Below are 22,113 nucleotides of genomic sequence, written 5' to 3' on the forward strand. Positions count from 1 at the left end.
AGGGAGAGCGGGAGGGAGTATGAGGGGAAGAATAAAAGAGGTGGGGGAAGGAAGAAAGAAAAGGGAAGAGAACATAAAAAAGAAAAAATTCTGCATAATTCCACTCACATGAAGTATCTGAAGTGGTTAAACTCTTAGAAACAGAAAGTAGGATAGAGGCTGCGAGGAGTGCAGGAGGAGGGGAAAGAGGATTTGCTGTCAATAGATATTCAGTTTTGTAAGATGAAAGAGGTTCTAGAGACTTGTGAAACAACGTGCATACAGTTAAAAATACTTCAATGTACACTAAAAAATGTTAAGATGTTAAATTTTAGTTTTTGTATATCATGCCACAATTAAAGAGGGAGAAATAGAGAAAAGCACTGGAGTTAAAACTGTCATGAAGGTCCTCTGTCCAGATAGCAAGGATGAAGAAAATACATTAGTGTAAGGACAAAACATATTGCCAGGATCCAAGCAAGGTAAGCATCCCTATGGAATCGAAGGAGAACACACCAGTAGGTTGCAGCTGCAGGCTTACTGCGCTTCTGGTCCTGAAGGAGATGGTGTAGCCAAGTTCCTTCAGTCAACAGAAATAAAACCCCTCTGTGCAAGATGGGGAACCAGAGCCAGGATAGCTGCTAAAATCAAGAACTGGATAGAGCTGTAGAGTTCCTACTCTAAAAAGATTGAAATAAAAACATTTTTAAAAAATACTGCTATCTCCTTAAAGCAAGAAAGAATCATAGACAAAGCACCACAAAAAATGTAACTGAGCCAAGCCACAACCCTAGCCTGGGACCCTGCCCTTTCCCCAATGTCACTCTAACGTAGGAGCCTTGAAATGTCTCTTTTAAAATCTTATTCAAAGGTCTACTGGAGGTTGTACAGAAACAACCAAAAAGTGCTAAAAAAGTAAGAGCAGTCCTCAGAGGAAAAGAAAGAAGGGGAGAGGAGGAGAAATGTGAGTGGAGACCAAAATCCCCAAAACACAAAGAACAAATTCTAAATTCTAATCTAATCTAAGTCTAAAATGGCAACCAACAAAAATCAATGATTGGGATATGAATTCATTACAAGAGAAATTAACTTTACGGAAAAGTCTGATAAAGTATGTTAGGAAAGCTCAGAGAGATAGATGAATTAATGGATTTCTGTGAAAAGAAAAAAGTGAAGCCAGAGAACAAAAACAGGAAGAAATAAATCAAGTACAGGAAGATATTAAACAGAAAACATTCAGCATCCAAAAATGAAAAACACTGTGATTGAAATCACAAAACAGATGGCAGAAATCCTAGTCTAGATGAATTTGAAAGCTTCTAACTTAAATCACTTAAGTATTATCAGCACAAGAGACTGGAAAGCATGAGAGAGAAATAAGATGTGTATATAAGAGTTAAAATATTGTAGAATTAGAAAAGTATGATTCTTTGGATCATTATTCCATTCCAATTCCTAATAGGAAAAGATAGATTCACAACTACACATTATAGTGAATTTGCAGAGCAGGAGGTGGAAAGACAAAACATTTTTTTTTTAAGTTTCTATTAAGGTTACCGACAAAGAATATTAAACTTACAGCAAACTTTCCATCATCAACAATTGATGCCAGAAGCCAATGGGATTTTATCTTATTACTGTTTGAATTGCAATTCAAGTGTAAAAGTGAAAGGAAGACATTTGCATGGATATCAAGATGAAGTGAATTAACTACCCACAGACCCTCAAAAAAAAAAAACCAATAGAGATAATGGCTTAAAGGGAAGGTAAATTCAGAAGACCAAAATAGATACACATACAAGCAAAAACTACACACATTATTATAAAAATTGGTACGATTTAATGACTAACTATAAAATAACATTTATTTTAGAGAACAATTCATCAAAGTAGCTAAAAGAGTGGTAGTGTTTAATAGTCAATAAAATATCCTAGGGCCCATGAGCTATTTGGAAGACAGAAACACAAAAGTTATTTAGTAATCTATGTAATTATGAATGTATGTTTAAAAAAAATAAAGGCAATCACTAAAGAAATAGAAATAAAGCCTAAGTTTATAACCTAGCCAAATAATTTTTTAAAAAGGAAAGAAACTTTAATAATTCAACAGAAAATAGAAAAAAGAAGAGAAGCACAAGTAGATGAAAAAATACAAGCTACAATGGTAAAAACAAATCCAGGACACATCAGCAACCTATTACAATACAAATTTTCAAATGAATCTTAAAACTCTAGTACTGTGCTACCAATCAGTTCATTTTTACCTCTCCTCTATTCTCCTATAGTTTGGTGAAAGAGGGTGTCATGGTTTTGATCTGAAATATCCCCCTCAAAGCTCTTGCAATGATTTGGCCTCTTACCTCATTATGGATTAATTCATTTGCTGGATTAATCCATTGATAGCTAATGGATTCTGGCTAGTGATTTCAGGGGGTATGTGGCTGGAGGAGGCAGACTGCTGGGGATATGATCTTGGACTATATTTGTACCTGGCGCATGTGCACCTTTCTCCCTATGTATATCTTTCTTTCTGTCTCTGCTTTCTGCTCCCATAAACTCATGGGCATTTCTCTGCCATGCCTATCCACCATGATGTTCTGTCTCACCTCAGGCCCAAAAGCAATGGAATTGTCTGACTATGGACTTAACCTCTGAAATTGTGAGTCTAAAATAAAATTTTCTTCCTCTAAATTGGTCTTGTCAAGTATTTTGGTAAGAGCAATGAAAAGCTAACAAACAGTGAGAAAACCAAAAGTAACAAGGAAATTAATTTCTATGAACCAGACAAATAACACTAGGTAAACAGTACCATTTGTGAATTCCTCTTGAACTCTCAGCTTCTTTCTTCAGTTTGCCCAGTTACTGCCCCTCCTTCCACATACCCAGTTTATGTTCCATATTGGTGTATGCAGCTATGCCTTTCACAGGACATAGGAAATTGATTTTCAAGTGACCTTGAGCCTTAATGCATACCAAACACACCTCAGGAAAGATGAGATTAACAGCAGATTTTTTAACTCTACACAAGGCCCTGGCCCTACCCTCCTGCTGAGACACACCAGCCAGAGGAGCAGCAGCAGTATAAGGTGTGATGAGGCCTGATCCTCCAATATTGACCTTCTTAAATCCTATTACAGAATCTTCAGAGCTTCATCCCTTGTTTAAAGTTAAAAAACAGCATTTACTCTTATTAGTCCTAGCCATAAAGACAATCATTTTTTAAAGCAGAGACCCTGATGATCGATGTCAGTGATGTTATACTTAAAAATTATTCCTAGTATCATCACAGATCCATAACAGGGGGGAAGCATCATGATTCTTGGTTATGAAGCTAGTTTAAGTAGAGAGGAGGCCCCCAAAAATCTAGGCACCCAAAGCTTGTAACTCAATAAGTGATTATTGACTTTACAAAGGTGTTTGCCGCATTGCAAAGACACTCCTACAGTCTAATTCTCAAAAGGTTTTTGTTTTGTTTTGTTTTGTTTTTAATCTCTCCCTCTATGGGCTTCAAGTCCCTGTGTCTTAACTGCAGTTCTATAGTTGAGGGATGAAAAAAAATGCATCTCTTTAAAAAGCTGAAAAGGATAAAACCACTCCCCTCACTGCCCCACCATTCTGCACATGTGTGTGCAAACATACACACACACATACACACACAGAAGGACACAGTCTCCTGCCTACAATACTGTGACAGCAGACTTCCTGAAATTTTCTTCTTCCTGGACATTTGGAAATTAACTCTAGTACAAATATTTGAACTCTACAGTTTTTGTGTAATTATTTTCTGAATTATGACCTTTTCAATATAACATGTGTAATAGCAAATAAAATATATACAAATATATATATATGTGTAACCTTTATGTATAAAGGTTATATTATTATATTACAATATATACCACATTCAGCTGCTTATTTAATGACTGATTGAGTCCTGAAATTAAAACTATACTAATTAATTAATTCTATTTAATTAAATTAATACTATATTAATACTATCTCTGTGTTTTAGCTTTTATTGCTTTTGAAATTTTACCTTAAATAGCTTAACTCTGTAATTATCCAAAACAATTTGTTATCTTTCTTTTTCTTATTTTGATTTTAGGTTTTAAAATGAATTCACAATAACTAGACACAAAGGATTGTTCAAACTATGACACACTAAAATTGAGTGCTTGTTATTTTACTGAAAATGTTTTTATCTTTAGATATTATTCTGAGCAGTAACTGCTGAAAAATGTGTAAGTGCTTCTTTAGTATATAAATGTGTACTTAGATCTGAGTATGCTCAGGAGTAAAACTGTAATTTTAATTATTGTTTTAAATACAGTTTTATTTTTAATCAACATATGGCAATTTGACATATTTATGGAGTACAGTGTGACATTTTAATTCACAATCACAATGTGAAATGATCAATTCAGGGTAGTTGGCACATCTTCATCACAGATATTTGTCATTTCTTTTTGTTGGGAACATTTAAACTATAATGACTTTAATTCTAATATGAATGACAGATATATTACTAATAAGCAAGTAAATTTATCAGAGATGCATTTAACTGAATAGTGAAAGAGCCTAATAAAACTGTTTGATAACTAGTTTACAGTCAAGTAGAATTATGTGAACTTCCTATATAACCTTATGTAATTTATTGATCATAGAAAGTAAGGGTAGAAATATTCAACCATGATTTTTTGTTGTTGCTGTACTTGCCAATTCCATTTATATACAGTACTCAACCGTCCAAAAGTAAACAATGTGCTGCTTGCATATAAAAACATATTTGGTAATTATTTTTAAAAAACATATTCAGTAACAAAGGAATGATACAAAAAATATGATAATGGTTTCTTGGGATGGTGATGAGGGCCAGGAAATGGGATGAGATGGGAGAATGGTGTTTACAAATAAAATGATAGGAATATTGTATTTCTTAAACTGGGTTACAAATAAACATTTGCTTTTTGAAGTGTTGTTTTATCATTTTTGGTATTTTATCCATATTTTACATGAATTTTTTATTTATATATAACAGCAGAATGCATTACAATTCTTATGACACATAGAGAGCACAATTTTTCATATCTCTGGTTGTATACAAAGTATATTCACATCAATTCATGTCTTCATACCTGTACTTTAAATAATAATGATCCTCACATTCTACCATCATTAATTACCCCATGCCCCCTCCTCTCCCCTCCATCTCCTCTGCCCTATCTAGAGTTCGTCTATTCCTCTCATGCTCCTTCTTCCTATCCCACTATGAAACAGCCTCCTTATATCAAATAAAACATTTGTCATTTGTTTATTTGGGATTGGCTAATTTCACTTAGCATTATCTTCTCTAACTCCATCCATTTACCTCCATTGTGTATATCTGCCACATTTTTTAATCCATTCAGGCATCTAGGTTGGTTCCACAGTTTAGCTATTGTGAATTGTGTTGCTATAAACATTAATGTGGCTGTGTCCCTATAACATGATTTTTAAGGAATTATTTTTCTTTTTTCATGAGCTGGCAACTCCCATAGAAGAAACCAGAAATCGTGTGGTACAACATTAGGTACAGATATATCTTCTCAATGTATAACTGATTATTTTGAGAGTGAGACAAGCATCAGAATAGCATTAAGAACTTTAAGATATGTCAATATTCATAATGCGGTCCTTGCTGCTATGTAATTTTGTCAGTTTTAGATTCAAAAGGGGCATTAGCCAAGATGGTGACCAACACCCTTGTTTGAAAAGTCCAGAAAGAAATTCAAAAAGGGGAAGTGATTTGTCCAAAGGGCTATCTAGATACTACCTAAAATTCAAACACTACCAAAACATCCCTGCCTCTAATCCCAGCGCTCATTCCATAAAGTCACATGGCTTTTTAATTAAGAAGTTGTTTTGAAAATATGACTTTTCAGGTGCCACCCAGATTTAAACACAAACAAAAACATCACCTATCCTGAAAATTTTCCACAACAGGACAAATATTACACCCAGGAAGACTGAAGCATTTTCTTTCTTAAGCCATCTTTTGTGCTGGAGACAGGGGTAACAGAAAAAGAAAAACATCTTCCCCTTGAATTAAACAGGTAAATTTCTAAAGATTAGGGTACCCTCTAGATGTGGAAGCCAGAAACAGAGGACTTACAACACACAGAGTACCTGGCTCTTTTTCATGCCATAGACCACGATCTTTAGCAGTCTGAATTATAAAATCTTTATAATAGCGCTGGAAACTGGATTCAAAAACACAAAATAACTTAAACTTTCAAGTTGCTTCTTTAGAATAATGGCTTGTCCATTACCTGTCAATGCCAGTTTTCTCTCTCTCTCTCTCTCTCTCTCTCTCTCTCTCTCTCTCTCTCTCTCTCTCTCTCACACACACACACACACACACACACACACACATACACACACTCACACACACACTACAAGGTACTTACTGAGCTGTAGAGATAGCCTTCGCCATTCATGGCCACATAGAGGCTGGCTTTCACCCCTTGGATGGCCACCACGCGCAGGCCCACAGGAATTAGATTGAAGAGGGCTAAAGTAACAAAAAGAAGACAGACAAGAAAGGGTCAGTGACCTTTTGAACAAACTGCCTTGCTACTCTCAATGATTCTTTTGAAAACTGAAGATTTAATAAAGAAATTTTGTAGGGAAAAAAAAAAAGAAAACAAGAGAGACAGGGACAGAGACACAGGTGAGACAGAAATTCTAAGAACAAGAAGAACTGGTTTATTCTCCTCTTATCTCTGACCACCAATAACTGCCCATAAAACTTCAGGTACCTTTTATAACTCATCTAAAATAAAGGGGTCAGATCAGAAGATCTCTAAGAACCCGACTTGAATCTAAACTACTAGGATCCCTGCTCCTCACAATGAACACATCCCTAAAAGGAAACGGAAATAGGCTTGTGCTCTCTAAATATCTGAGTTGCCCATTGCTCAAAAAAAAAAAAAAATACAGTCAGCACTCCATATGTCCACCCAGAGAAAAAAATTCACACACCAGAAAAATATAAAGCAGATAATCTATGTTTCTTTTAACAAGGTATTGCTATGAATTACATTGCTGGCACTATTTCAGTTACTTTTGAGATTACAAAATGAGCATAAGCAGAAAGCACTACCCCTACTCTGAAAAGATTTGCATTACATATAGGGAAAAAGCCATCAGATAGTTAAGTTCTGTAGGTGGTATTTCAGATATGAATTAAATATCTCATGACTGCATGCATAAGTGAATATCTCTGCAGTTCACTTTAATATCCTGACTCAGTTAGAAGTCCTTATCCGCCTTTTCTATTGATAAAATCCCCATCAGTTTTGGTCTTCTCAGTTTTGAATATAAGATGCACATAAATTAACATAAAAGCTACCATTAACCAGGAGTGCTTCTTTTTTCTGGGTTCTCTCAACTTGAGATAATAAACCACTTATACACAAACACACATGTATAGATGCATACACACTCACACACACAACACAACACAACACAACACCGTATTTGTATTTCAATCAAATGTTCATTTGAAAGTTTTAGAGGATCAAGCCTTAGACCACACATTCCGTGTATCAGGATTTCATTGCTAGCTGTCCTTTTTGAATTAGGATCTTTGGCTCTTTGGACTTGTTTCCTCATTTGCAATAAAAGTGCAGAATACATCTTAGAAGTTGCTTAAGGATTAATTGTTGGCTCAATTTAGATTTGAACTAGTTATTTTCGTGTTCTTTCCATTGTCCTTGTGCTACTGAAATTGCTTAAGAAATATAAGACCTTCAAATCTACTTGTAGAGGAAAAGCTAAGACATATGGAATAACCTGATACAGTGTATAATTTACTTCTATAATTAAATGTAATATATGCATTCTATATATATTTCTATTTTCCAGAAGTTCAGGGAAATGGAAGATCTGCATGGCCTCAAGTACTCAGGAAATGCTTCACACAGACTGGGGACCTGAGTTGACATTTGGGGCAGAAGTTGAGGGAGCAAAGAACAGAAAGAGAGTTTAGTGGGGCAGGAATTTTGCAGACTTGTGGATTTGTGCAGGAAATGATGGGCAGGTTGGAAGCTTCATATTAGGGAGAAATGAGAAGGAATGCCATGTAGATAAAGTAAGGATAAACAACTAAGAGCCTATTCCTCTAAATGTAAAGATTTAGACTTTGTCAAATGGGCAAAAAGATGTGTGACCTATAAACACTAGAGTAGCAACACAGATTTTAAAATTGTGAAAGATTTGTAGATAACATAGTTGCTAAACAAACCACTCAGAGTGATGGGACTTTGAACCATTCATTTAATCTCACTAACTTAGTTTTCCTATCAGTAAAATGGGCAGAGTTTGCTTACTTTTACTGTATAGAGTTTATAGAAGAACCAAATGCATTATCGTGCTTCCAAAAATGTTTTATAACACAGATGTGCCCTTTATAAAAAAAAAAAGTTGACATTAATGATTGCTACTTCTGATTGGTAAATAAGGTTATCATGAGATTAATGTAAAACCTGATATATTTCATCAGTAGTATTTTTGAGTATATATTCAGCAACTCACTTAATGCTATAAAAGGGAATAGTTTATATTTGTGCATCATTTAATTTTCAAAGTGCTGATCTCATCAATTGTATTTAATCCTCATAAATACAATTGTATTTAATCCATAAATGTTAGGGAGAGTTTAGGACAGAATAATGACTACTTTAACTTTAGAAGAACAAACAGATTCAGGGAGGTAACTCAGGTAAAACCATGTCTGAACAAAGAGTTTTTAGCTCTCTAAGATGCTTATGTTAAAATACCATATTTTATCCTCCTATCCTCTTAATTTCTCCAAATACCTATTCTTACTTTCTCACAAATAGATGATTTAGCTAGTTTCCCCTACATATTCTATAGCTAAAGGTAGCTCCTATGGACTCAATACTGACCAGTGAGATGGGTCTTTAGAACTCTAAAGAATCCCTCCTTAAATACAGTTTATAAGCCAGACATGGTGGAACATGCCTATAATCCCAGTCGGAAGTTAAGTTAGGAGGATCACAAGTTCAAAGTCAGTCTCAGAGACTTAGCCAAGCCCTAAACAACTTAGTGAGATCCTGTCTTAAAATAAATAAATAAAATAGGGCTGAGATGTGGCTCAGTGGTTAAGTTTCCCTGGGTTCAATTCTTCACAAGGTTATACCGTGTAAATAAAAGCAGACACTGGAAAATATCAAGTTCAATGATAATTTTGTGAGAAGGGATAAGGAAATCTAAAATTGTGTCTAATATCTTTCTAAAGGAAATACTTCCCTGGACAAATCATGGAGCTGAAAGAGAAAGAAAAAGCAACTCTAATGATTTTTCTATGTGAAGAGTTTAAGGAAACTACTAAGGTTAGTCAGAGATAAAAACAAGAATCTGTGTGAAAGTTTTATATAAAACACAAGGTGATAATGGCTTTCAGACTCCATGCTTCAGGGAGACTCACCAAATTCTCTTTTAAAAAAAAATCAAGCAAATAATTTGAAATGAGACTTTTTAGTAGAAAAAGATGAAAGCACTTCTCTTCAAGGGAGTCCTTATCTGCTTCTTAAAATGCCCCAAAGTGGCCAGGGACTTAGTCTAATCTATTCTTTGTCTCCAGTGTATTCTTTGTCTCTTCTGTGAGCTAGAGACAATTTTATTACTCAAGGAGAACTCCTCCTGAGTCAGGTCTCCCTCTTTATCCTGAATGCCACTGTCTCAGCAGCACACAGTGACTGGACTACTTGACTCCACACCTCCCATCTACTCTCACCAGTTCCCTGCCAACAAGCTCTGAAGATTCCTCCATGTCCACATACCCTTTGCAACTTGGCACCAACCCACATTTGCAGCTTATCACCTGTCACCTTTTTCATCCATCCTAACTAGCATCAGAGAGCATTTGCTGTTTCCTAAGTTCCCACTGATTTTTAACTAGGCTTGTTTTTTGTCCCCCTATCTCTTTCTGGAAATTCTATCTTCCCACTTGAAAAGGAGTAAACTCTTTTCATCATTTAAGGCCTAACTTATTTAACTCCCCAATCCCCTCCGAGGCAGCAGTTCCTTTTCCAGAATTGTCTATTTTATGTACACATCTCTACACTGACATTTGAAAAAGGGTATTAGAGTTATGAGTTATTCTTTTTCACATCTGTCTTCATCTCTACAATTCAAGACTCATCTAGACCTGTTATAAATAAATACATTGCTTATATTTAAGATATATATATATATATATATACAATGAATGTTATTGATTATATTGTCATAAAAGGACATGTTATTTCCAGGAAATTAGGCTTCCTTATTGGAATAAAAGAGATTTTCTAAATAAAAATGAAATTTAAAACTTAAAAGTTAGCCTGACATTTAAGTTTCTGTACAGTCACAGCATACCCTTCTGCCACACGGCAGTCTTCACTCTAATAGATTATTTCCTCCTTCTAGTAATTTGATCTTCTTCCTCCCCTCTGAACTCCACGTTTCCGCATACTTGGTTACCTCTGGTTCATGTTATTCTCCTCATATGGAGATAAGGAGAAACCCATTGAAACCCCTGCAATGATTGAAATGACACACCAAACACCAGGTTGCTTATCAGCTGCCTTGCTCCTGAATCTAGACTCTATTTATCACCATTTGGAATTGTTTTCCTTTAAAATAAAAGGAATTATTTTGTTTATTCTCCCAACTACAATTAGATTGTATGCTCCCTCCAAACAAGGATCACATCTAAATCACACTTCCATAATATGGTGTTGATGGGGAAAAGAGAAAGAAAGATTAAAAATATGCAGAGAGCATATATTCTATTTATATTCAGGACCCCAGTCAAATGAAGACTACACTTACATGCACACTAGAATCCAAGTATCTAAACTGACATTTGAGAATCTTCTCCGTCTCATCCTTTCCAAAAGGAGCATCTCATTCTAAACTTCTTCATAATGTTGACACTTAACATTTTGAAAAAATGAAATAATAGAGCGAGAGCTGTCTATATTCATAAGCAAACTCAAACATGACACTACATGCAGAAAGGGTACGGAAAAAGACAGTGAAGGGAAATGACAGTCTTTTCAAATGGTGTGTGGGAACAGTAGATACCCATAAGCAAAAGAATGAAATTAGCCTATATCTTACACCACACACAAAATCAAGTCAAAATGAATTACAGACTTAAAAGTGAGATTTGAAACTATAAAACTCCTAGAAGAACACATAGAAGAAAAACTTCTTAAGATTGGTCTTGGCAATGATCTCTTGTATATAACATGAAAGCATATGCAATGAAAGCAAAACTAAAAAAAAAATGGTACTTCATCTAACTTTGAAAATTATGAGTAGTAATGAAAACAATCAACCGAGGCAACATGGAGAGCAGAAGAAAACATTTACAAATCATATATGTGATAAAGGATTAATGTAAAAAAATATATAATGTCACAACTCAATTGTAAAATAAATAAATAGCCCAAGGCAAATGTGGGCAAAGTGCTTAAGCAGACATTTCCCGATTAGATAGATTAGATAGATAATAGATAGATAGATAGATAGATAGATAGATAGATAGATATTGGAAAAAGATATACTTTGGGAGGGAGATATATATACAAAAAGTATATGAAAAGATACTCAATGTCACTAATCATCAGAGAATTATGAGCTGTGATGCTAAAATAAGTATATACCTATATTTTTAAAAGATTAATTTTCTTTTTGTTACCAGGGATTGAACCCAGAGGACACTTAACCACTGAGCCACATCCCCAGTCCTTTTTATTTTTATTTTTTTTATTTTGAGACAGGGTCATGCTAGGTTGCTTAGGGCCTTGCTAAGCTGCTGAGGATGGCCTCCAACTTGTGATCTTCCTGAATCAGCTTCGCAAGCCCCGTGAATCACAAACAGGCATTACTTTGCCTGGCAAAAGATTCATTTTGATTGATCATGCTACAGGAAAAATTAAATTATCCTTCCATATTTCCTACAGAAAATGCAGTATACAATTGTCACTCTATGAAAAAACATTCAAATACTATCTACAAAACAATGGAAAACAAATTTGTAGTCATCAAGTAATCAGTAAAAACATTTTTCTGGATTTTTATAATCTTTGTGGTAGTTTACAACTTTTTAAAATATAATTTTTCTAATATTTTTCTTACTCTAGATACTAATATTTGTACCAAATTTTAATTTATTATTTTTCTCAAGGGGATCCCCAAACTATATAAGCTTTAGGACCTACAAAACCTAAGTCAGGCTAAGATGGAAATTTAAATGGAAGTACAAAAAGAAAAGTAACAAGTGAGAAAGTAAAAACTAAAGATATTATACATATTGAATGCCTACCTTTTTTCTAGATATTTTGACATGCAAAAATGTCATTTTATTATAAATTCAGTAATTTAACTGTTGAGCTTTGTCTCAAGGTATATAAAAGACCTAACTTCTTTTGGGACTACAAAGAGAATAAATGAAGAAATGAAAGGTGACTTTGTAAACTCTGTAGGAACACTCTTGGCCTTAGTCCACTGAACTCTCAGAACTTTGTAAAGATCTCTACAACTTCCCTGGATCAGAAGTCATCTGTTCTTTCCATAAATACATACTGAGTCCTTACTGTAAACCAAATGACATATTTATGCTATGGAAGGAGTAGTGAATTTGACAGACAAGATCCCTGGTGAACACACCTTCATCTGTAAATCTTTCTGTTGGCACGTTCAAGGCAACAAAAATTTTATTATATTATTCACGTTTCCTAGCTTGGTGTCTCCGTCTGAGAAGCCATTATTCAATATTTGCTGAATAAATAAATGAGTCAGCTTTCTCTTTAAGCTTGCTTATTTGTAGTTTTTCTAGGTCATATTTCCATAATTGAGCATGTTAGAAAAACTGAAGAGAATGTTTACCACACACAGAATGTATTCAAATATAGACTCTTATAAAACAGCCAGAAAATGTACAGGGTCTGAGATGGCAGAAACATAGTATAGCTGACACGAGGCTGCTGAGAGAGTGTGAGAAACAGAGAGAGACAGAAAAGATGGGGCAGGGGGAGATGGATGCAGAGTGATGCAGGACTGGAGGAAATAAAGTAAAAGAGAAAAGTTGGAGATACCAATCCAACCAAGATATCAGACATCATGTAAAATGATATTATATTGGACTGGAAAAAAAGTAATTTGGATAAATGTTATGCTCTATTCAACTTAATTTCCACCCATTTGTTATCCACATCAAGTGTGACAAAAAGGTGACTCTCAATCCAAAACTTAAGAAACAACAACATGGCAAGTCTTTGAAGGGACAAAGAAGAGAGGGAAAGAAGGAAAGTTCATTTTGACATGCCTCTGGATGATGCAAACTCAAAGCATCCCCAAATAATTTCTTAAGAACAGATACTTTATTGCTTATAGTAATGAAGATGTATTTATAAAGTAAGTTAGATTTTAAATTTCTGGGGTTGAATTTTTTTGAATGGGCAATGAAAATTTTCATCTTATGACCCATTAAAACCCCAAGTGGAAAATGTTGAGAGAGAATGATATTTGGGTTTATATTCTGTGTACTTTCAATGTCAGATTCCCTTGAAAATTCAATATCATCTCCCACATTTCAACATGTTCTCTATAGAGATATGATGTTAAAGTGTGAATAACAAATCATATGACACAAAATCTTAACCTAAAAAGAAGTGGATACAGGACTATTTTCCCCTGTCATCCAATGATCTCTTATAATATCTTTAATTGTAGTATTTACAAAAATAATTTTCAGACCACTGAATTGATTTTACCTTAGTATTGAAATTAATATTTATTTCAGATACTTATCTATCACTTACTAAAGTCAATTCTGCACCCTTTCCATGCTTAATAAGAAAATGTTATTACTAAGTATTCAGCAACTAGAAGATGGTCTCAACTCTTAAATCCTCCAATGTAAAACTGATTATATAATTATGGTAAAATGCAGTATTCAGCCAGGCAAGTTGATTATACATTCCTTTATCCTAATCCCAGAACATTCCACATGCAGCACTTATCACATTGCTTTTTTATATTTGCCTGAATCTCCCTACAAACAAGGGGGGTCTTCAAGATTATTAATTGCTTTTTAGCTTTTTGCATCCAGAGAGCATTGCACTGTAGAAGCCTAATAAATGTTGTTACCGGGTTGTGGTCTCTAAAACATCATTTTTTTTTAATAGAATTGAGGGAAAGATATGTCACTCTCCTTTCCCTTTAGCTTCCAAGTTAAGGAAACAATAGTGGGATGAGGGCACTGAGTTTTATGTCCTAAGCACCATTCTAAAATTTAACAGCTTTTGGCCTTGATGATCTCCAATTTCAAACTTCTCTGAGCATTTCTCAGATCCAAATGCTTCACTGAGTTGTTATGAAGATCAATGAAGAAAACAAAATAAAAAGAAATCTGGTCTTAGGCTATAAAACATGCAAAGCACCCTTGTTGGTGCTGGGGGTTGGTCTGGTTGTTATCATTATATCTCCAGATCTAGAGCTTTCATAATGGGAGCCAGGGCAGGCAGAGGTGACCATCGTCCCATATTCAAATTAAAAATTTTTAAACATCATTCAAGGGGACAAAATAATATACTTCATCTCTTATTGTTGACATTTTAAACTATGCATTTAAAATAAAACAGTATATAAGAATGTAAAATCAACATGGTTAGCTGTGTTGACTAGGTGCTTTCAATCTGATACTCTACTTTATAAACAATTGGTCAAATAACCCAACTGACTGATTTAGTCCCCAGCCCCTGAATTTGCTGACTTACAGAACTGATTAGCAAAGGGATTTAGAGACTAAAATTTTACTTCTGAGCATTGTAGGTTTTCAGCATGGTGAAAATGAGCAGCACAGTGATCCCTTTCTTTGACAAAAGCCCCTGGATCTATTTTTTCTAGCTCCGGTAGAAGTCCTGCCACTGGCTTTTAATCCTAATAGTACCATATAACCTTCCCTGTGTTACTTCAGAGGTGTTCAAAAGCTTGCATAATTAACAAGTTAATTCAATGTGATTCTTTTTTTTTTCTTTAGGATGAAAAATGAAGCACATCACTATCGATAATGAAAGCAAATGCCTGTCATCACTCATCCTCTGCAGCCAATTTGTCTTACAGAGAACTTGTCTCACAGCCCACTTGAAGAATTCAGTGAGCAGCACAGGTGTCAGTCCATAAGATCAATGGACTAAAGAAAAGCATCCCACATGAAACTTTTGCCTGTTTTGAAGCTTTTAGATTTGTATCTTCCATAAATCTTCCAACAAACACTATGTTGCCTGTATTTATACAACAGCTTATTGAGTTTATTCATTAGTTGACTGCATATATTCCAGACACTATGATAGATACCTGTAATGTGGTCGTGAATAGGACATGGCCCCTGTCTTCATAGTGGTTGAAGTCTAAAATAGAAAAAAATAATTCCATGTGTGCTTTATGTGTTCACATTTACAAAACAGAGAACTTTCCCAGGGTCATAAAGTCAGCCAGTAGAAAAGCTGAGAAGTGAACTGAGGTTCTAGTGGCAAAAGATATAAGACATTATTCCTCTTAAGAAATAAAAGAGAAATTCTAGTAAACACAACGCAAGTAGTTAAGTTGTGAAAATTTCAAAAATTGAATATAACGAAGAAATGTGGAATCATGAAAATGAATTTTCAGTCATGCACAAACCTCTTACAAAGAAAATATAAACCCATTAATTGCTCTTAATTATAATTACACACAAATAATACAGGGAAACTTATTTGAGTTAGTTTAGATATGCTTAATTAGAACTTTGTTCTTCATTATCATTGATTACCAGAACAAGAATGTATACCTGCCTCATTCTAAAAATACTAAGTGGATCTTAAAGGAATGACTATAATGTGGTGAGATTTCTTTTTGCAATAAGTTATATTAGCTCTTTCTTTCCTAGTTCAAACTCTCCCAAATGTCAGTTAAGGCTCTTTGAACTATGGCCCCATAACACTTGCCCACAATCTATATCTAAACTAGTCAGCACATTTTCCCCCAACATGGCAGAAGCCTTCTCCAGTATGTGATTTTGTGACTTCTTATCTGAAATTCACTTCTCAAAAATCTTATTTATCTTGATGCTATTCTTCAAGATTCAATTTAAAAAACAAACTTTGCTGAGCACCATGTCTTGGAGGAAATCTCTGATGTCTGAAATCTGGTGACATTTCTGATCACAGTGACATTAAGTTTCATTTTAAGTAAAAGTCCAACCTTCTCCTCTGCCCTAGGGACAGATAGGAGGCAGGAGTAACATCAAATTCATTTTTGCAATCTGGAATTAGAATGAGTTGGCCTTCAGTCTGTTGGTGTGGATGAAAATGAAGCATGCATATGGTAGGCATATGTGAAAGCCCAAGCATTTTGTTGTAGCTGCCAGAAACAAAGCCTTCAGAAGGCAATGAGTCCTAGGAAAATTTAGTGATGTCTGCTGTAGGCACAAGAGGACCCCCTTGTGCCACTGACTTATCACCTCTAGCTTGAGGTCCTTCTTTCACAATAAAATGCCACAAAACATTTAATGAAAGAATGGAATGCTTGGAACTGTACTTCAAAATAAATTTCTTTTGACTTTATCTCAAAACTTTAAAAATGAAAATCTGAAATGCAAACATTAAAAACTGAAACGAAAGCATCAAAGGTAATTTAGCTCAGTGGTTCACAAACTTCACTGTATATCATATTCTGGGGCGTTTTTCAAAAATTCTGATGCTCAGGTCACACCCATATCAATTAAGTAAAAACCTCTGGGATTAAAGATCAATATTTTTAACTCCTCAAATGATTCCAGGGTGCAACATCATTGAGAGGCAATTTCATACTCAAGAGTCGAGGGTAGTTTGAACAAGCTCCCAGGTGATGCTGATGCTTTTCAAACCTTACCAATCAGTGGACCAACCCTTGCTACTCAAAGAGAACAGCATCAGCATCACCAGGAGTAATTTGGAGAGGCAGAATCTCAGAGCCCATCCAAGAATTACTGGACCAAAATTTACATTTTAACAAGGTCTTTGGGAGATAACTATGCATTTGATGTTTGAGCAGCACAGTTCTAGAGTAGTGGTTCTCAAAGTGGAAACTAATTACAGGTACGAAGTGTCCAATACCTCACCCTCCAACCTTCTAAGTTAGAAACTCTGCTGGTAAAGCCCAATAAGCAGTAGTTTCACCAGCCCTCAAGGTGATTCGGATGCAAGCTAAATATGACAAGCAACACAGAATAAGTCATGATTCTTACATTTGACTGCTTTTTGAAATCATCTGGGTCATTTGAAAAGAATATTGATGCCAGGGTTCTGTCCTTACAGATTATGATTTTATTGTTTTGGAGTGAGACCTGGGTATCAGGAGTTTTTAAAGTTACCTGGTGCTTTTAATGTGATGAAACACTTGGAGCCATTGCTCTGGAAACTTTGACCATCTTCCTTTGCACAGGAAATGTAGGACTTTCCCTGCTCAGATCATCAGCAGTATAGAGGATGGAGAAGAGAAAATATGATTCCATCCTTCAGAGGGAAACCCCAAGGGCAACAAGGTTGAGTTTTGTCTAAATTAAGCTTTGGTCAATTCTCCCAAAGATGATAAAACTCAGTGTAGTGCTAAAGGAGCACTGAAACTTCAAACAACTTCTTACGCAATACATAAGAGCTCTGCTGATGATGTCCATATTCCCTGAAATGACTCTTGCTCACACTCCAACCAGCATACATTGCTTCTGTTTACAGACTTCCAAAGCACTTCCTTCCCTGAGGGTAAGTTTGACATTATCAAATTCAAGTTCTTCAATATAATACCCATTTTACAGAAACTACAGTTTCAAAGTGCCAACCTAATTTCCCATGTTTTGTACAGCCCAAATGTGCAAGTGAAGAAATGCATACAAATATCCATGGCTGGATATTGTCTCTGAAATCCCATGGGCTGTTCATAATACTACACTGCTTCCTCAAGTGTAGGAAATTGTGCATGCTGAAGAAACAACAAATGTAATATTCCACCAATACCTAAGTTGGAGGGAGCAAGGAGAAGCTCTCTGGGATTTTTTTTTAAATTCAACTATGATACTATGAAGTATGCTTAACAATGCTGTATAGACATTTTGACATGGATATGTGTTCTGCATTCTGTCTCAATGTCAGGGAAAGCAGATGTACTAAGTGCAGGCTCACTAGAGTTTGGATGGATGCCTGCTCAGTACCACTCTAGCTAGGCTGCTGAATAATATGTTAAAAAAATGTATATATACACACATACAAACATACACATCCTACAACACACCTCAAGCCTCCAAGTATCCCATGTAAGATATATGAAATAGGCAACCAGACTATTTAGGGCCTTTAAAGTGATTGTATAATGGTTTACTATCTTCAAAAATGTTTTTGTTAGTAAATCAAATACATTGAAGAAAAATTCTCTCATGTTCAATGTTTAGATGAATATTAAAAATATCCTATAAATAATTCACAGTTCCTTCTTAATACTTTTTAAAAGTGTTGTCAGAAGAATGCATAGGTATGATTTAAGGAAATGTTCAACATGCACTGGGAAATATGAACCAAAAAATACAAAGAGAAATTGGGGATGCAGTGCAGACTGGACCAAGGAACTCTGGTATTGAACCTTCTGAATTGAAATCCTGGGTCTATCACTTAATATCTGTGTGCCCGTGGGATAATTGTTTAATTTTCATGAATCTCAGTTTACTCATCTTCTAAGTGAGATTGATTATAGTACCTGTTTTAGAATGCTATTAGACTTAAATGACTAAAATTTATAAAGTTTTTATAACCTATACTAAATATTTAGAAAGTACTCAGTAAAAATTAGCTGTTGTTTTATATATGCCCCAAATTCATAGGTTAAAAAACAATTGTTGGCTCATAGGTAAGCTTTTTATTTTCCAGATCTCTCACTGAAAATATATAATCCTTTCTTTTATATGTCATGGTAGTGTTCCATGAAAATTATCCCACATGAACACACATTTATTATGTATCCTTTATTTATTTGGTGGTTACATACTTAATACCTGATCAAACCACTAACATAAAACAAACTTCACTGCCATTAATTAAGCATATGGGTAAATCCATACAAACTGGCAAGTTGTAACTTGTCCAGAGAAAAGGACTCAAGATCTAGATTGCATAGAACTGAGTTACACTTACTCTGCTTGAATAAATCAACTCCAATTTCAGAGCCTCAAAATAAGGTAATATATTTCAATGGACTTTTAATAATCTCCAATCCATTAAAATTCTAATACTCTTTTCCACTACCTCAAGAGATATCTTCTCCTTTATTTTATTCTTAAAACACCTGAGTATTTATTTTCCTTTTCCGGCAACATTTTAGCTTAAATTTAGATTCCAGGTCTTAGATGATAATAAAACATTTGTTCCTTTTTTTATGGATAAATGTACCATTAACACACTTTCAGAAAATGATGTTTCTGTAATTATCACCATGGATATATATTCACATATCACTTTGAAGATATATGCAACACTGTTCAACAGTGTCTTGTTTTACTCTCTCCAAAATTTAAAATGCTTTCACGAATTACAATATATAAGCCAACTTCTAAGAAAATATTAGCCCCTGCTCTGACTTTAAGGGGGAACAAATAGAGTGTCTTGTTTTACAATTACTACTATACAGTTCACTTTTCCAGATGAAGCATACTCAATTTTCTTCCTGTTTTTAAAGTAGAAAGTTGCTTCCTTATTCCTTCTTTGAATGCTCTTAAATTGTCACTCTTGTGACAAAATATAAGCATGATCCAATTTGCATTAATCCTTCAAGCCAGGTGTAACCCCACACAACCATATTCACTGATGGGATTGTTCTCCAAATTTTTCACTTTCATTTGTTTATCCAACAAATAATGAATATCTAACAGGTGTCAAGTACTATTTAGGCACTGGAAGACACAACAGTGCAAAATGCAAAGCTTCTTGCTCTGGTGAAGCTTGCGTTCTAATTAAGCCTTTCCATTTAAATGGTAGGCTGATCATACTATCGTGACTATTAATTTACATTCCATACCCATTAAAGCCTCACACATTATTAAGTCCTTATTATAGGCCAGTGCAGCAATAAATCAAGCAGAGTCAGTGTCTTCAAGGAGCTCACAACCTAAAGGAAGTAAGTCATATACACATGTAGATCAAACTACATAAATGTGTTAAGAGATATATGACTTGTTCAGAGGAGAAAGCAGTTCTTCCAGTTAAAGAAATCAGAAGGAAAGGTGGGGCAAGGATATTCAAAGACTACAGGCAATTCATCTTGCTTTTAGAGAATGTCATAATTATTAAAATAAATAACATGTAAGTATAGAATGAGATAAATAGTGTTATCTGGAAACACCTTAGTAGTGGAGAGAAATACTAAAATAATTGTGTATATCAGATATTGGTAAGAGTTCTAGAGAAAAAATGTCCACGTAGCCAAGGCAGACTGTTGATCATAGGGGTTAAGATTTATATAGATTAACCAGAGAAGATCTCACTTTCTAGTACAGTGTTAAGATGAGGGACTGGGCTATTGGATATTTGAAAGACCATTCCAGAAGAGGAGAATAGGTTTTTACAGTGCCTTGAGGGAGGAATGTGGTTGGTGTGCTTGAGGAAAACAGCAAGGAACCAGCAGAAGGAAGAGAGAGAATAAGATAACTCTATGGGGTTATATAAAATTTTATTGCTCATGGGATAAAATCTGGATTTTCCCCTTAATGGTGTGTGATGAAAGCGACTGAGCAGAGAGAACCCATCACACTTTATGCCTTAACTGGGTCACTCTGGCCACTGTGTAGAGAACAAACTGAATGGGGGAAGCCTTCAGTGGAAAGCTCGGTGAGAAAATTGCTGCTCAAATCCAAACATCAAAGAACTTGGACTAGGTAGTGGAAAGGGTATTGAGAAGCAGTTCAAATCAGTATATGTATTGAAATGAGAAGTAAATTCACTGCTGTTTTCTACTTGATGCAAAAGATTAATCTGATCTTATAATTTTACCCCTTTTTGTAAAGTATTTCAAAGGTACAAACAAAAATCATTGTCACTTTGTAGGCTTGCAAAATTTTAGATCTCTTAGGGACTTTGGAGATCATCTTTTCCAAATACCTCATTTTACAGAGTAGAAAACCGATGCACCCAAAGGTTGTATGACTTAAAAAGATCAGACAGCTAATTAGAGAAAGACCTGGAGTGGAAATCAGGCTCTCTGACTCACAGCCCAAGTCACTGTATCTTACAATTGGTGATATTCAAGAGAGGCACTCTGTTCCTGTGATGTGTTCATCTATTTTTCGAAAATATTCAATGAGACTCACAGGTACCCCAAACTCAGTCTTCAGAACCTATGCAGGTAGGAGGGAAACAGGAACAAGCAGGTGCATCCAATGCCTAAATCCACTGGATATTTCCCCTTAAAGGGTGCCAGATAAGTTAAACACATCTGTGGTACTATAGTTTGGGATCTTGGAAAACATCCACTGTTGTACTAGAAAAAAAAGAGCAAATAAAGAAGTAACAAAAAACACAAATGTGAATAAGGAACTTTAGAAGAATGAAACTTGTGAAGCTGTAAATGAATGCCTAGGGTTCAAGTATAGTAGCGGAAAGTGCATTATTTATGTGGGGTTTTGTGTGGGGACAGCAGTGGAGGGGGATTGCTAGAGATGGCCTTCATGAAGGGGATAAGGGTTGAGGGGGGTTCTGAAGGATAAAGGTATTTACCAGGTGCCTAAGATTGGTGAAGACATTCCAACTAAAAGGAATTGCCATGTGTAAAAACTCCAAGACCTAAAAATATATGGTATTCTTCAATACCCTCCAATGTCAATACTTCCAAACGCTTTCACATAATGATGGCCACCATGAAGAATTCTACTTCTGTTAGAGTGGTGCTGTGAGCTTCTTGCAAATAAGGGCTCTCTCACTCTACGGAAAAGGCTGACAACTACCAAGAGCATTTATAATTGTGTTCAAGGCACTGTTTTAAGCACTTTTCACCAATCAACCCATTTAATGTACACAATCC

The 22,113-nt window shown here is 35.1% G+C and overlaps 1 protein-coding gene across 3 annotated transcripts in view; it reads right to left on the bottom strand.

The window, feature by feature from the left end:
• The window catches only part of Fgf12 (fibroblast growth factor 12), a 505,844-nt gene that overhangs the window by 154,513 nt on the left and 329,218 nt on the right, over positions 1 to 22,113 (bottom strand). For all 3 annotated transcript variants that reach the window (XM_005338424.4, XM_005338423.4, XM_005338422.5), the window contains one exon: positions 6,426 to 6,529. In XM_005338424.4, the coding sequence (XP_005338481.1) occupies positions 6,426 to 6,529 (104 nt within the window). The remainder of the gene's footprint in view (positions 1 to 6,425; positions 6,530 to 22,113) is intronic.

Source organism: Ictidomys tridecemlineatus, chromosome 3, assembly GCF_052094955.1.
Source record: "Ictidomys tridecemlineatus isolate mIctTri1 chromosome 3, mIctTri1.hap1, whole genome shotgun sequence".
Lineage (NCBI taxonomy): Eukaryota > Metazoa > Chordata > Mammalia > Rodentia > Sciuridae > Ictidomys > Ictidomys tridecemlineatus.